This window comes from Mastigoproctus giganteus, chromosome 8 (genome assembly GCF_048544385.1).
Source record: "Mastigoproctus giganteus isolate SK-2022 chromosome 8, ASM4854438v1, whole genome shotgun sequence".
Lineage (NCBI taxonomy): Eukaryota > Metazoa > Arthropoda > Arachnida > Uropygi > Thelyphonidae > Mastigoproctus > Mastigoproctus giganteus.
The window spans coordinates 217,490,220-217,508,256 of record NC_143582.1 but is presented as its reverse complement, the minus strand read 5'-3'; the positions used below and the strand labels follow the sequence as shown (position 1 = coordinate 217,508,256).

Below are 18,037 nucleotides of genomic sequence, written 5' to 3'. Positions count from 1 at the left end.
TCTGAGCCTTATACACTCAGGCAGATTTTATCAGACGATGACAATGTGTCAGATGTATTCAGGTTTTTACAACTGATTAATCTATATATTTTTATTTAGATTGCTGTATTGTTTAATATATTATAAATGTTTTATGCCATATATTTGTTTATAATATATTAACTAGATATGTTACTTTATATTTTATTACCTTAGACTTGGTGCATAATAGCCTTAAATGCTGATGCCCCATAAAACTCCTGATAACCAACCATCTACTGGGGAAACCCTTCCTCCAGTTTTTCAGTTCACAACATGGATAGATTACTTTTGAAACTTGCAAAACATGTCAAGGCTTTTTTTTTTTTTTTTTGACTAATCAGAAAACATACTTATGAAATTTTAATAGAACATATGAAAATTATGTGGTAATTACTTGTAAAGTAGGAGAAATTATATTATAAAAATTATACCTACACTGTCTGCAGTGTATATATAGTTTTTGTAACATAGATGAAAAGTTGTCATACTGTGTGTGTGTGTACATTATAATATATGAGCTGTGTATCTTTTTAAAATAAGCATATAAAACAAATTTTAATCAATGTGTAACATAGTCACAGTCTTCAGATATTTAATTAGATTAGCATTATCTGAAATTTATGCATATTACTTTAAAAACAGGTAAAATAAATAATAGGATTGAAAATGAATGCATGATAATTACAAACTATAATGCAATAGTGTAAACCACTGGTTCCCAAACTTTTTTGGCCACTGCCCCCTTGGTTCCATAAACTCATCACCGGTGCCACCGCGCCTCTGTAGCCAGGTGCGTAGCACACGCTTCTTGATTAGGGCGGGGTTCGAGCCTGTCACCACCAAATACGGAGGATGCGGAAAGGTCAGGGAATGACCACCGCATGTCCCGGAGCATATGGCCTTAGTTGCTAATGCTCCTAAAAACCAAAAAATAACAATAATAACATAACCGGTGCCACCTACCCTATAAAAAGCATTATTCAGGCTAGCAGTTTGCATGACCCACTAAGAAAGATAATAAAATTCAAAACAATAACAATTAATTGCACATTTATTCAAAATCTAATTAAAACATTTTAGTTTAATTAATTCAGCAAAATTGATGAACTTGATCCAGTGATACCAACCAGCTTTTCAAAATCTGATAGTCATTTAGCAAGTGCCTTCAATACCACAATTAGTAACTACTTCACTGTTCAATAAATTCTTAATGCAATGGATGGACTTGATGAAGTGATACCAGTTTTCCAATGTCTGGTTTAAAGTCACATAGCAAGAATCTTAAATCACCATGTTTAGTAATCTGAAGTTCATTTCTTTGCTTGAAGAGAAGTTAGATGATAACACTAAAACCACATTCCAAATAAGATGTTTGAAATCCAACAAGGAGCTTCTTAACCACTGTCCATAGTGCAGGAAAGTAATCAGAAATTTCTTTCTGTAACCAAAACTCTTGGTATAATTTCTTAAACTTTGGCTTCCGGTCAGTGTCATTTTGTAGCTCAGTTATTTCTTCCTCCACTACCCCAACTTTCCTGTATGTGAAAATGAATTTATCACCCAATCTGGAATTTTCATCAAAGGATCCTCAAATCACTAAGGTATATCTTTATATGCAGCATAGTATTAGTATTGGTAATAGCCACATGGTGCAAGGAAGCCTATGGCTTATGCTGCACCAGCAAAAAAATAAAATAAAATAAAATAAAATAAAACATTAAGAATAAAAACAAATCAATAATAATAATAAGAAGAAAATATTAAAAAAAAAATAATAATAATTAATAAGAGAAAAGGAAATGGACCTCATATGCATTTCTCTCCTCCCTCAGATAATTATTCAGCTGACCTTTGAATTTCCCCAAACTGTCAGCCTCTACCACCCACGTAAGTAACTTATTCCAGTAATTTATAACTCGCTGGCTAAAATAAAACTTCCTGCAATCCAGTCTAAACAACTCTCCCCGTAACTTCAAATTATGGCCCCTTGTTCTAGAATCATTTATAACCTTGAAAATTTCGTCCTTATTCATTTTGCTTATGCCTCTGAGAACCTTAAACACCTCAATCAAGTCTCCTCTAAGGTGCCTAGTTTCCAAGCTCTGCAACCCACATATTTGAAGTATTTCCTCATATGGATGCCCTTTTGCCAATCTCACCAGGCGAGTTACAGTTACCCGTCTTTGGACCCTTTAAAGAAAAACAATGTCTTTCTTTAGGTGCAGTCTCCATACTTGAACACAGTATTCCAAGTGTGGTCTTACAATAGCCTTATATAATGGGATTATGACGTCTTTATCTCTACTAGCGATTGTTCAATAAATCATCAGTAGGACACAGTGGGCCCTCCTTGCAACCAGTCTATAATGCTCGGCGAACTTCATATCTATCCATATCTTAATACCCAAATCCCTTTCCTCCACTACCGGCTTTAATTCAATTCCGCCAAGTGTACAAGTTATTTTGGGGTTACTGTTCGCCACGTGCAAGACCTTACACTTTGCTGGATTAAAGCATAGCTGCCATTTTTCTGACCATCCCTGAAGTCTATCTAGGTCATTCTGAAGAAGCTCTGCTTGGCGGCAATCATTAACTACTTTACCAATTTTTACATCAGCTGCAAATTTAGACATCACACCCTCTATCCCTTCATCAATGTAATTTATGAAAATCAAAAACAACAGTGGTCCTAACAGTGATTCTTGGGGAACCCCATTTCTTACATCAACCCAATCTGAGGAATAACTGAAGCATCCAGCTATCCATCTAAGGATTTTCCCTGTGATTCCGACCTGTGGGATTTTCCCTGCGATTCCAAACTGTCCCGCTCATGTGGGACTGAGTCAAACGCTTTTCTGAAATCCAAATATGCAACATTGAAATTATTCCCTAGGTCCAGCTCTTGAGTGACCCTGTCAAAATAGCTAACCAGATTAGTTAAACATGATTTTCCCTTTACAAAACCATGCTGAATATCCTTGATAATTCCATTTCTAAGTGATCCTGAATTCCACCCTTGATCATTGTCTCCATGATTTCCCCTACTACTGAAGTTAGACTAACCGGTAATGTCCCAGTTCACTCTTAGAACCGCCCTTATGTATTGGAGACACTTTTCCCATCCAATGGAATCACTCCTGAGTCCAGTGATGCTCTCATAATTAGCCTCAATGGTTCAATGCACTCACTTGCTGCCTCCCTTAAGATTATAGGATAAATGCCATCAACCCCAGGAGCCTTACTGGACTGTAGGCTTGAGAGCTTTTTCATTAAATAAACATGTGAAATTTCAACGTCATTAATTACATTTTTTTCAACTTCACTTCCATAATTTCTGATTGATGTAAAGGGTTTTTCTTCTGTAAATATTGATGCAAAGTAACTGTTTAGTTCATCTGCAACTTCAGCTGGGGTATCTAATACTATCCCACGTCCATTACGTAAGGGTCCGATCTGGTTTGTCCTTCTCTTCTTTGCATTTATATATGTGAAGAATTCCTTATCCTTTGCCAGCAATTTCTCATAATCTGCCTTTGCCAGCCTAACCTTTTCTGTGGCACTATTACAGATCACTACGTAGCTGTTATTGGCTTCAGTACTTTTTATTGCTCTGTAACTTTTCCATGCCGTTTTTTTCTGCTCAAGTAATCTGGCAAATTCATTATTCATCCAACTTGGAATCCTCCTCGTGGAGTATTTTTAATGGTATATAAGCATTCAAGGCTTCTGTGATTAATGTTTTAAAGGTGTGCCATAATTAAATTGTGTTCGCTCTCTGTGAGATATCTTACCCAGTTAATAGAGGCCATGTAGCACCTTAAGGCATCGTAATTTCCTTTCCTGAAATTATAACCCTTTAACTACTGCTACTTCTCTCTTCTTCGTCTACCATAGAACTGTAATCACTTCCTGCTACTGGTTCCTGTACTGAAAGCCCTATTATGTCATTTAGTTCATGAGTGATGATGAGGTCTAGAGTATTCCTTTCCCTAGTACTTTCCCTGACACGTTGATACAAATAGCAATCATCTAGTTGATTTAAAAATTTAGTCCCCCAGGTGGAGCTTCCTTCCCATTTGCTCCAGTCAATTAGAGGCAAATTGAAATCGTACAAAGGTCTTTGAGATAGCAGAAAAAGCAGTATGTACTGGAACTTAAGAACAAGTTTGACCTTCTGCTGCCTGTTCAGGACCAAGATATCGACGAGGAATATTACAACTTTCTGAAAGTGATAGAGCCCAAGAAACCTATAGGTAAAAAGAAATCCAAAGAAGAAAAAATTAGTCAAGAGACACTTGTCATGATGAACCAAAGACAACAAATGAAGAGCAAGATAAACACTAACAAGAAGAAAATTGAGTATACTGAGTTATACAAAGCCATTAGAAAGAGACTCAGAGAGGACATAAGAAGATTTAACACAAGAAAAGTAGAATAAGCATTAAGGGAAAACAAAGGACTTAAATCAGCAGCCATTGGCAGTAATACAGAAAGACAAATGATACTGAAGAATAGCGATGGTGTACTTATAAATAGCAGAGAAAGCATAATTCAAGTAGCAGAAGACTACTATAGAGAATTATACAAGGAGCAAGGGAATGATGCCAGCAGTGGGGAAGGTGGATCACAAATTAGTAACACATACGCCATACCTGATATCCTTCCTGATGAGGTAGAACATGCATTGAAGAAAATGAAGAATCAGAAAGCCCCAGGGAAAGATGAAGTTACTGTAGAGTTGTTAAAATTGGGAGGAAGAGACATAGCACAAAAACTGGCAAGACTCTTCACAAAATGCATTAGAAAAGGTGTGATGCCTAAGGAGTGGAATAATGAAAATCATAGTTTTGCTGCATAAGAAAGGAGATAAATCAGAAATTGGAAATTATTAGCATTAGCATTAGCATTAGTAGAGGCATTTGATGCAAGAAAGCAAGCTTATGCAGCATCAGCCAAAAAAAAAAAAAAAAAAACCCACTTCCACTTCACCCCTCTGTTCGTTCAAAATACCTGTCCAGCTGAGCCTTAAACTTATTTAGGCTATCAACCTCCACCACAAGGGATGGCAGTCTGTTCCACCAACCAACCACCCGCTGGCTAAAGGCAAATTTCCGCACGTCTATCCTACATCTGTCTTTCCTCAATTTGAATTTATGCCCTCTCAGGTGATTTTTCTCAGCTAGAGGAAGAATCCCATCAGCATTGAGCATGCTTAAACCATTCAAGGCTTTATACACCTCCTTATAGACCAATTAGCTTGTTATCCCATATCTACAAGTTGTTCACAAGGGTCATATATTGCACTTGAATAAAGTTAACTTTGAAATACACATAGAGCCAACAGTTTGTCCTTAATAAGATTGACCTCATTTCCTTGCAACTGCAACTTCATTTCATTGGACTTTGCAGATAGTTCTGATAAATAAGCAGTGCCTTGCCTGATCTCTTTGAGTTCATCACCAAGCAAAGCATTCATGTATTCAAAAAACTCCAAAACAGTGTCAAAAAGATCATAAAAGCATCTCACACAGTTGCCTTTTGATAGCCAATGCACTTCAGTGAAAGCAGCAAACATTCATAATCTTCATCATTCTTGACACAGTGCTCCTAGAATACTCTATCATTGAAAGCATGGGCTTTAATTTTATTTATTTATTGCAGTAATGACAGTGTCTAATGACTTGTGCAAGTGATCACCAAAGTTTTAACCAGAAGTTGGCAATGAATGGCAGCAAATGGTAAAGACATTTGGCACTGCATTTTTTCAAGTAAGCAACACACCCATGGTAGTGACCAGTCATTGATGGTGCACTATCACTTGCACATGCAAGTATGTTAGTATAGTAAGCAGAATGTTCTTGACTTTGAAGAACTGCTCAACAGTGCCAAATAATTTGTTCAGCAGTTCTTCAACAACACAATATTTGTCCTCTTGATGCAAATTCTGTTATCCTTAGTATGCTGCATAATGTATCTTTCACATTCTCGGCTGTTTTGTGTATGTGTCTTTGTACTGAATTGTTGCTGAGAGGAATTGTCTTAATTTTATCATGTAGACTTATGCAAAACAGTTCACCAGTTATATATGGTTTTCCCAACTGAGCAATCAACAAAGGAATGTTGTATGATGTATGCAATCCATCAGTGTTTTGTTGTGAAGCATTGCAAAACATGCTTGACAGTGTTGACCACTTTTGAAATTTGTGACAAAGTGATTGAAAAAAGTTTAAGTTCTTGTATGCATTGTCAGGATGTGCCTTCTTCAAATGGTCAATCAATTGTGAAGGTCATCAGAAAAGACCTTTTCTCATATTAGTCATATTGGCAGCTACTGGTTTATTGGTATGGTATAAATACATACTTAAGATATTCTAAACTATATTGTCTACATTTTTTCTTTTATTTTTCTGCTTCTGCCATTTATATTCTGAAACAAAAAATTTAATGATTAAATTTTAATGAAATAATGTCAAAATAAGCACATATGTATCATTAGCAGCACCAAATGCACATATGCACATATGTATCATTAGCAGCACCAAAACTTAGAAATAAACAAATCCTTATGATAATCAGCGTTTCAGTGTTTTTCCCCTAGGCTCTATCCTGATTAATCATAAATAGTGATCAACCTGCTTGGAGGGGCACACTTCTTCCAGCACACCCTTTCCCTCCCCCTCCCCCTTATCTTGTCTCTTAGTGTTCCCCTAGGTAATCCCACTGCTATATGCAGTGGGATTACTGCTCCCCAAGCTGTGGTATTGCCCACTTTGGGAACCACTGGTGTAAACTTACCTACCAATTTTCAGGTTTTCAAAATTGAGGTTTCCCCATTTCTTTCATCACAGATAATTAACTGCATTGTTTTAGAATTTATATAAACATAACTAATCTTTCTGACTGTGTAGTTCAATAGAAGATTGCACTAATGCTTTTCATGGAGTTTTAATCTCAAGGAACATACCTTTATGCTTTAACATGCTTTAAAAAGAGCAGTCTTACATTTTAAGGTCACAGGAATTTCAGTCATCTTTAGATTAAGTAAGTGTCCTGTTCCTGGCAGTCAAAAATCAACAATCAGCTATTCTGTGTAACCATTTTTAATAAGATACTTTAACTCAACACTAATAACAATCAAATATGTTTAACTTTCATTTGATTCTCTCTCAGATTAACTTTAACAAACTTGTGGTTAATATCTTTACCATGACTTTGTTTTTCATTACACTTTTATCCCAATTATGTGCTTTTCAATCAGTATTTTATTCTTAATTAATTGTCTTCACACAGTGGTGCTCTCACAATAAATTGTCTACTGTACACATTTTTATAGCCATGATCTTCGTTGTTTGGCAGACAAACATTGTTTCAAGATCAAAGCACATTGTAACTGATACTGCAACAATTCAGTTGATCAACAGTTATAGATCTCAGCATGATAAATATATACAGTTACTTTTTCCTTTATTTTTCTAACAAGTTTAGTTTTAAACTTATTTAGGTATAGTAATCTTTTGTGGACTAACATTCAATGATAGTGTTCAGGATTTGTTGGGTGAAAAAAGAGGACCATTCAAAATATTGGAGTACAGAACAAAGAGGACCATTCAAAATATTGGAGTACAGAACAGAGTTAAATAAATCCATTAAAAAATCTCTTTCATACAGTTAAAATATGATTAAAATTATTCTGAACTATATTATGCTTGAATTACTTTATTACCTATAAAAAATATTTGTAATTAATAATTTTTTTAAGTCACCAACAAGGGCTGGAGATAGTGAAGCACCTCTAACATTTAGTCAGAGTCATCAAAGTGAACAGTCTGTTGCTCCTTATGATCCCAAATTGATTATGGACTTCCTGAGTGGAGATTACTGTTTACAAGGTGTGAGTATATATGCATATGAAATGCAGATTTCCTGTTTTAGTCTTAATTTCACCATTGATCAGTTTATGGTTATGGCATCATTCATACGGTTTTTGCAACCATTATTTATATAGTATGAATCAGAGCTGTAATACTCAATACGTTCTACGTTGATATTAATATCTGTAAAATAATAATTTGTAAAATAAAAAGAGGAGTTTACCATAATATAGTACGTAGAACACTTCTGTATGATACTTCTCCAGAAATTAAATCGAAAAAATCGAAAACTTACATTAGAGTCAAAAATAAATAATTAAAAACCAATTTAGCACAATTAAAAATCAATTAAAAATTAAAAAGAATCTAACGAAAATATTCAAAACGATTTTTTGAATCGGTATTGAGTATTACAGCTCTGATTCATACTATCTAATTCATTTTTTAAACTCTTATTGACTATTTCATTCACTTCCTGTCTCTCCAGGTGTAACCTATCGACACACACAATTATGGGGGATTTTTTGAATGGCTTGGTACAAAATTACATTAAATCAACACTAAGATACTCAGCCCAAAGTTACCATATTTCTTTTCTAAAATATTGCCTTTAAAACAACATCATTCCAAAGTTTGCCAGTGTTAATTTAAATCAAAAAATTTCAGGCATAAAACAACTAACACTGGCCACATCGCGTAATATTGTTAAGCTTGCCTTAAAATCTCGATATTCGAATAAACAAAAATACCTTTCCCAGTTTAGGAAACTTCGCGATAAATTAAATTATCTACATCCGAACGATTGGTCTGTATTGAAGACCTCCATAGATTTGCGACGGGAAGCACAGGCCTCAGAAATAAAAAAAAAAACAGACACGTTAATAAATTAGGAAGGAAAATCATTTTGAATATTTTAGTTAGATTCTTTTTAATTTTTAATTGCATTAAATTGATTTTTAATTGTGTTAAATTGGTTTTTAATTATTTATTTTTTACTCTAATGTAAGTTTTCGATTTTTTCGTTTTAATTTCTGGAGAAGTATCATACGGAAGTGTTCTACGTACTATATTGAGGTAAACTCCTCTTATTATTTTACAAACCATTATTTATAGATAATGAACAGTTATGATATAAGATTTATATGGCTTGATACACGTTTTGTTTTATGGTAAAATAGAATAATTCATACCCACTGTGTTGCATTTCTACAGAGTGAGTATTTTCCATATAATGAACGGTGAAATAAGATATATCAGTACATAACATGTTTCTAAAATTTCATATATTTTATGTAAGTTATCATGTAAGACAAGGATAGAATACTATACAAATAATTATCATTTTGTAATGAAAATTAAAACGTTTTAGAAATTTTAGCAATTGGTTCTGGAGCCCTTATTTCTAATCATCTTGAACTCTTTCTAGAGTGATTTATTAGTGGCCAACTATGTAGAGTGAGTTTCTTTATGGTGTTTTGAAAATTTTTAAAAATGAAAACATTGACTTAAATGCTTTTAAATATTAATAATATTTTAGGGCAAAAAGCCTCAAACTATGACATTAGCTAGTGCTTGCATCATTACTACATAGGTGAATTTTTTAGATAAACCCAAATTTGAACATTGGCCTCATTATTGTAACATCTCATATTGTGAAATCCCTCATAATGAGTTGCCCTTATGCTTCAAATAAGTAATGCTTCCTGTTAGAGAAGATTACTGTTACTTATTTTCAGTTAAGGTCGAAGTCGGTGAATTCAAAGAAATGCATACCATATGTATGACTAATTAGAATTCAATACATACTCTTGAATATTTATGATATTGTCTGAATAGGAAGGTACTTTATGAAATATACAAAATTTGGCCAGAATAATCAGTTGTCTGATTCATTAACAAGCTCATGTTTTTAGCAAGTTCTCTCAAAGGTGTGTATGTATTTATTTATTAGGGTTCAGGATGGTGGAAGTATGAATTCTGCTATGGAAAGAAAGTAGAACAGTACCATGAGGTAGGTATTTCTTCTGTCCTCACATATATTCACTACCATCCAAAAAGTATCTGGATACCACTGTTTTCATAGTCCATTGGACCTTCCTGGATGAACAAATAACCCAGACTGGTATATAAGGAAGGTGAATGAGCCACAAAAAGTAGATTACAGGTGATGTTATAATGAAATAAATGCATTATGGTACCACTATCATCCAGCAGTGCACAGGAAAACCATGAAAACTCACTCTACATGACCAGAGTGTACTCATATGGGTAATACAACAGTCTCATGAGATATTCCTACAAAACATCAATGAGGAGTTTAACACATCACAAGTGTTGAGGCCTGCACATATTTACTACATATGGAGCTCCACAGCCTCAGTTTTAATGAAAGAGTGACAGCACAAATATTGGCAACCACAATCAGCAGTCACACCTTATATGGTTCAACCAGTGCCATAATTGGCCTGTAGACCAGTGGAAATCAGTTTAATGGAGTGACAAATGTCACTACACCATATTCTATTCTGACTGGATGGAGAGTTGTGGAAGATGCCTGGAGAATATCTGCTGTCAGTGCATTATACCAACAGTGAAGTTTGGAAGAGGCAGAGTTGTGGTGTGACATTGTTTCTCATGGTATGACTATGACCTTTGGTGATTGTGCAGGAAACAATAAATGCCAATGCCTGCCTTAACATTTTGGAAAATTCCAATCTCTCTGGCATAGCATTTTTTTTTTTTTTTTTTTTTTTTTAGTTCTGACCCATGTTTATTTCAAAAGGATAATGCCCCATGCTGTACTGGAAGCATTGTTCAAGAATGGTTCATGGACATGAATGTGCAGAAGTTGGAATGTCTGAGGGCAGAGTCCTGATTTGAACCATATGTAATACCTATGAGATGACCTGCCATGTCCTGGAGCAATATGGCCTTAGTTGCTAATCTCCTAAAAACCAAATAACAAACAACAACAGACAGTAACATCAGTGTGAGACAGCATGCATCCTGATACTTTGGAGGATAATGTAAGTTTACAAGAAATGATTTCAGCATATTGCAGCGTTAATTATTTAAATACATCATCCTTGTAATCTTAGTGCTGTTCACTTTTTTTCTGCTGCGTTAATTGCAGTTTTTCTCATTTTATTTAAAATGCTATCACATTTCATTGTGCTAATGAATATAATTTCCTTTCTGTATAGCTGAATTGTCAAGCATTTCTTATAAAGCAATCAGTAAACAGAAGAAGCAAAGTGATTAAGACAAAATCTTAAAACAGTGGCTTTTAAATTCTCATAATATGAGGCTGTCACAACAGTTCAACTTAGTATTGGACCACTAAAAGCACCAAAAAACCATCTGCCAATTAGCACCATGTTCATCATCATCAGTCATTTTCAATCCACTGCGGGATGAAGGCCTCTCCAGCAACTCTCCGGTTCCTTCTGTTTTGTGCAATGGCCATCCATTTACTACCCACAAACTCATTAATTTTATCTATCCAACTCCGCTGTGTGTCTTCAAGGTTTTCTTCTAGCTCCTCTTGGTACCATTCTGTTATTTCCTTAGTCCATCTGCCATCATGTCTTCGAGCTATGTCCTGCCCAAGACCAATTTAGTTCTTTATTTTTGATAAGAATTCCTTTACTTGAGTTCGCTGCCTAATCCATGTGTAATTATAATGGAACAATATAATTCGTTCCATTCTTTGCTGTTTAGTTCTCAGCTTCTCTTCCATTCTTTTGGTGAGTGCCCAAGTTTCACTTCCATAAGTCATGGTACCCCACCATGACTTATGGTGGGTTCATTATTATAGTATACATTGGTTCATTATTTTACGTTTCAGACAAACTGGGATATTGCTCTTCAGTATGTGACTATATTTCCTGAATGCTATCCATCCAAAATTTATTCTTCTCTTGACTTCCAGCCATTTATCATTATTACAGCTAATAACTTGTCCCAGATAAGTATATGACTCCACCATTTCAATTACTGCTCCTTCAATCATTATTTCCCTTTCTGTGGCATAATTGTTCAACATTACTTTTGTTTTAGCCATATTCATCTTTAGTCCAAAATCCTTACTAACTGTGCATAACTGATTAAGATTTTCCTCTAATTCTTTGGGATCATGGCTTATGACCACAATGTCATCTGCAAATCGTAAATGGTTTAGGTACTCTCCATTCACATTGAAAGCTTCCTCAAGGGCAGCAGTAAACAGCTTCGGAGATATTGTCTCCTTGTCGAACTCCTTTCTCGATTTTAAATTTGCTATTGTCTTTGTCTAGTCTAAGAAAGGAGGTAGCGTTCTCATATATATTCTTAAAAATTATAATATATGGGGTATCTATGCCTTGTCTTTCCTGTGCCCGAAACATTGCCTTATGCTGTATGGAGTCAAATGCCTTTTCATAATCCTCAAATGCCAGGCATAATGGTGTTTTATATTCATTTGCTTTCTCCATTAGCTGTGATATTACGTGAAGGTGATCCGTAGTTGAGAATCCTGTCCTAAAGCCAGCTTGCTCCTTCAGTTGATTCTCATCAAGTATTCTTTTTAATCTGTTAGTAATGACCCTTGTGAACAATAACAAGCTAATTGGTCTATAATTTCTGATTTATCTCCTTTCTTATGCAGCAAAACTATAATTGCATTATTCCACTCCTTAGGCATCACACCTTTTCTAATGCATTTTGTGAAGAGTCTTGCCAGTTTTTGTGCTATGTCTCTTCCTCCCAAGTTTAACAACTCTACAGTAACTTCATCTTCCCCCAGGGCTTTCTGATTCTTCATTTTCTTCAATGCATAAAAATTATATTTTTTCCCATATAAGCAAATATTTACATCAATATGGACTGTTAAACAACTCTCTATTCTCATATCAGAAGGAAGACTGCTGCACAAATTGGAGCAGTGTGGCATTGGAGGCAAATTGCTGCTATGGATAAAGGGGTGGTTGAGGGGGAGAAGACAGAGAGTGGTAATCAATGGACACTGCTCATCGTGGACTAATGTTATTAGTGGAGTCCCTCAGGGTTCAGTGTTGGGTCCATTATTGTTTTCTGTATTTATAAATAATATTGATGATGGTATATCAAGCTTAATGTCCAAGTTTGCAGACGATACAAAGGTTGGCAGGGTTGTCAAGGACACTACTGACGCTATGCTGCTGCAACAGGATCTGGAAAGGTTGAGCAGATGGGCTGAGAGGTGGCAAATGAAGTTTAACATTGACAAATGTAAAGTACTACATATGGGAAACAGCAACCCCAGAGCAACGTATCAACTCTGTGGTACTACACTGGCAGTGGTAGAGAATGAAAAAGACCTGGGGGTAATTGTGCAGGAAGATATGAAGTTCTCTGAGAAGTGCAGATGGGCTGCAAGAGTAGCTCATGGAGTATTGTCAATGATATACAGGAATTTTTCCAGCAGGGATAAGGAGGTGATTATTCCATTGTATAAGGCAATGGTCAGGCCACACCTAGAGTACTGTATACAGGTCTGGAGGCCTCATTTCAAGAAGGATGTAGAGCCGCTGGAACGAGTACAGAGAAGGGCAACAAGGTTAGTGAATGGAACAAAGGGTTGCTCTTACGAAGAAAGGCTTAAGTTTTGCAAATTACAGTGTCTGGAGACTAGGCACCGGCCAGGTGATCTGATAGAGGTGTATAAAGCATTGAATGGTTTGAGCATGCTCAGTTCTGATGGGATTCTTCCTTTTGCTCAGAATAATCACCTGAGAGGGCATAAATTCAAATTGAGGAAAGACAGATGTAGGATAGATGTGCGGAAATTTGCCTTTATCCAGCGGGCAGTTGGTTGGCGGAACAGACTTCCATCCCTTGTTGTGGAAGTTGATAGCCTAAATAAATTTAAGGCTCAGCTGGACAGGTATTTCAAATGAACGGAGGGGTAAAGTGGAAAGTTTTTTTTTTTTTTTTTTTTTTTTTTTTTTGGCTGATGCTGCATCATACGCTTTCTTGCATCATATGCCTCTACTAATGCTAATGCATGTTCTACCTCATCAGGAAGAATATCGGGTATGTCGTATGTGTTACTAATTTGCGATCCATCTTCTCCACTGCTGGCATCATTCCCTCGCTCCTTGTGTAATTTTCTATAGCAGTCTTCTTCTATTTGAATTATGCCTTCTCTGCTATTTATAAGTACACCATTGCTATTCTTCAGTTTCAGTATCATTTGTCTTTCTGCTCGTGGCTGCTGATTTAAGTCCTTTGTTTTCCCTTAATGCTTGTTCTACTTTTCTTGTGTTAAATCTTATGTCCTCTCTGAGTCTCTTTCTGATGGCTTTGCATAACTGTGTATACTCAATGTTCTCCTTGTCAGTGTTTACCTTGCTCTTCATTTGTCATCTTCGGTTCATCGTGACAAGTGTTTGTTGACTAATTTTTTTCTTCTTTGTATTTCTTTTTACCTATAGGTTTCTTGGGTTTTATCACTTTCAGAAAGTTGTAATATTCCTTGTCGATATCTTGGTTCTGAGCAGTCTACAGAAGCTCAAACCTGTTCTTAAGTTCCAGTACATACTGCTTTTTCTTCTCTTCTGTTATCTCAAAGACCTTCATATTATTTACTCGAGTCAGTTTTTTCCTTTCCTACATCTATATCAAGTGTGCATCTTACCATTCTGTGATCACTTCCAAGATTTACCTTATTCGGGACGGTAACATCATTCACGATGTATCTTCTGTTAGTGAGGATGAAGTCGATTTCATTAGTTGTTAAACCATTTGGACTCTTCCATGTCTACTTTATGTTCACCCTTTTCTTGAAAAAAGTATTTATTACTGACAATCCTTGAGATTCTGCAAACTATAGGAAATTCCAAAATTTCCTATAGTTCCCCTTTCTGTGCTGTTTTGTCTTTTTCCAACCTTAGCATTGAAGTCCCCCATAATAATAGTGTAGTGGGTTTTCTGCTCATCTAGAAGACTCAATTTCAGTGTACATTACTTCAACTTCATCATCATCATGGCTCGATGTTGGTGCATATATCATTCTAACCTTTAGCTTGTACCTCTTAGAAATCTTGAATATTAGTCTAGACACCCTTGGTAATGTATTTTTGTATTCCAAAGCACCATGTTATTAATAAGTAAAGCCTATTTAAAGTTCAAGCACAAAAAAGCCATAAAAATGACAGGGAAATAGGCTAAATAATAATTAAAAATACTCAAAATTCCATTAAAGGCATTTATAGCTTTATTTTAAACTGATTGTTAATAAATGAAAATATTTTATGTATTTCCATGTTTTACAAAATACTAGTAACTCATTCATGATTTAAAAAGGAGAAAGTTGCTATCATTTGTTACACATAATAGCAATTTTATTCAAATTTGCAAAATTGAACCTTTACCTCCTATCAGCAAAAACATGCTTTCACTGATGGGAGATATATTCTTTTCTTTTGCTAATAATATAATTAATCATTACAGTGGTACTGTAACTTAGTTATTCATAATGGAATCTTTCTATCTACCTTCTGGCTGAGGAAACTGATTAATTTAAACTTGTAATAAAATTAAACAATTGCACTTACAGGAAAAAGATGGTGAAAAAACAACTATCGTCTTGGGTTTATGGAATATTGAAGATCATTTAGCATGGATAACAGAAAATCCTCAAAAACGCCCTAAGCAGAGGTATATTTCAAGTTTGCTTTCTCCTCTTTTGTTGTATCATGTTGTATGTCAAAGTATTGTTTGTTTGTTATTTGGTTTTTAGGAGCATTAGCAACTAAGGCTATATTGCTCCGGGACATGCGGTGGTCATTCCCTGACCTTTCTGCATCCTCCGTATTTGGTGGTGACGGGCTCGAACCCCGGTCTAATCAAGAAGCATGTGCTACGCACTGCTGCTCCTTCCCATCTGGCTACGGAGGTGCCTATCAAAGTATTATGGATTCTCTTAACTGTATTGTGTGTAATGTTAATTACTTAAATATTTGCAGCTATACACTGCAATATAGTTTTTTTTTTTTTTTGTGATTTAAACTCTTAGACTTACACAACTGTATACACCAAATTCTAGTGTTATCACAAATTATGCTCTAGTATGAATTTACACTATTTATTTAAGTATATATATCACAGTAATTAATTTGGTTTTAGAGAATGTGTGAAACTTGGAACTTTACGTTGATGTGTAACAATATGGAAATTTATGGACCTGCATATGGCATAGAACTTATAATGATAATTCTCTTTGCACATTGCCTTTTTTCTTTACTTTCTTTTTCTTTTTTTTTTCTAAAATGGTGAAGGCAAGGTAATATAACTAACTCTTTCTCATAATTTTAATGTTTAAACTCTTGAACATACAACAGTACATACACTAATTTAAAATTAAAAAAAAAAAAAAAAAAAAAAAATTGTCCCAGTTTAAATTTAGTATTAGTATTGGCAAATAATGCAAAGAGGTTAGCTTGTACAGCATCAGCTAAAAAGGGAAAAAAAAAAAATTAAGAAAATTACCCATCTCATTTGCCTGTCTGCTCTAAAAATTTGTCTAATTCTTCCTTATATTTATTCAAACTACCCAGTTCCAAACTCTAAACTCTTCACGTGGTGTCATATCAGAGTGGGGTCTAAATCTCTCTGAAGAAGAGACCTGCTCTGAATAGAAAGAAAGATCAAGGTGTGTGTGTGTGACAGCTCTCAAGTGAATGTCACTGTGCAAAGACAGGAATTTCATTCCTGGAGTTCTCATTCTTACATTCAATACACCATGGCCTTCAAGTTCCATCAAGGCAGGCTACTTAAGCTGCCCAGTAAGGATATACATTCAAAATTTACTGAGGTGTTTTAAGTGTTAAAAGTATGGCCACTCACAGTCAGCCTGTTGTGGCAACCCTGCCTATGCTTGATGTGGTGCCAAAAACCATAAGAGCAAGAAACATCCAGCTTAAAAGCCACTCTTTATGAATTGCCAAGAAGAGCCCACTGTATACTCTTGAGCATGGCAGCAGTGGAAGGAAGAGAAAGAAATTCAAAAACTGAAAACAAAGATATTCAATAGTGGCAAGCTATTATACACCCAGAAATTTTCTGGAAAGTATACCATTGGAACACAAACGGAGATGACCATACCACCATCAGAATCATTTACTCTTGCTTGACTAAAACCAGTTAAAAGAGCCAATCAACTTGGTTCTTTTTATTGGATTGCAAATTTGGCATTCATAATTTTTCTGCTATAAGTTTTAGTTTTATATCTAGGCATTTACTGGGTCCTCTTACAGAGCTATCTTTGCTTGAAACAATAAATGAATAGATAAAACACTAAAACTTATAGCAGAAAAAATTACGGAAGCAGTATGCAAGCACCACACCTTGATTTGGAAATAGACATAACTAGCAATATAATGCACACAAAATTGTATGACAAACGGAATTCTAATATTTCGAAAAAGGTGCGTGCAACATAATAAGAACACAAACATATTATAGAATTAAAATAAATAGCAGTGAAATACACTTAATTAGTAGTTGAACAGATTAAAACAGAAACTGATTAAAAATGGTATCCAAGAATGATATATAAAATACCATATGAGTGTAGATATAAAAGCTTACATGTGTTTCTGCAGATGCTACTACCTGTATGAAGATATTGAGTGAATTCGGAGCAGATAAGCAATGACTTCTTTATTCTGGTCCTTGAGGTTGTCGCAGACATTCTCTCACATATGACAGACAAGCTGTGCTTGCTACCTGGGAGTCTAAAACACTGATGGGACTGATATTTGGGTGACACTCAAGTCAAGTGGATCCTATTTCAGTGAAGTCCAAACAGTCTGTGACAGCCACATCCTCTGCTTGCACCTTCACGATGGTGGGACTGTTAGTAATTCTGGGTGTAACCCCCATGCAAAAGCACACTGTGGGGGTGAACCAACATAAGCACGGGTCAAGGTATGGTGCCCACACCACATGGAGGAATGCTGCCCCTCTGTGTTACCAGGAAATACTAGGTGGTAGTTGACTCTCATCAACCGGTGCAATACCACCACTTTGCTTATTGAAGGCTTGAAATGGTGTTTTGTTATTTGATTTTTAGGAGCATTAGCAACTAAGGCCATATTGCTCCAGGATATGCGGTGGTCATTCCC

General features: G+C 35.4%; 1 protein-coding gene across 2 annotated transcripts in view; it reads left to right on the top strand.

The window, feature by feature from the left end:
* LOC150082290 (endoplasmic reticulum lectin 1-like) overlaps positions 1 to 18,037 on the top strand; it is a 163,643-nt gene that overhangs the window by 113,470 nt on the left and 32,136 nt on the right. For both annotated transcript variants that reach the window (XM_090380106.1, XM_090380107.1), the window contains exons 10-12: positions 7,781 to 7,912; positions 9,844 to 9,903; positions 15,469 to 15,569. In XM_090380106.1, the coding sequence (XP_090236232.1) occupies positions 7,781 to 7,912; positions 9,844 to 9,903; positions 15,469 to 15,569 (293 nt within the window). The remainder of the gene's footprint in view (positions 1 to 7,780; positions 7,913 to 9,843; positions 9,904 to 15,468; positions 15,570 to 18,037) is intronic.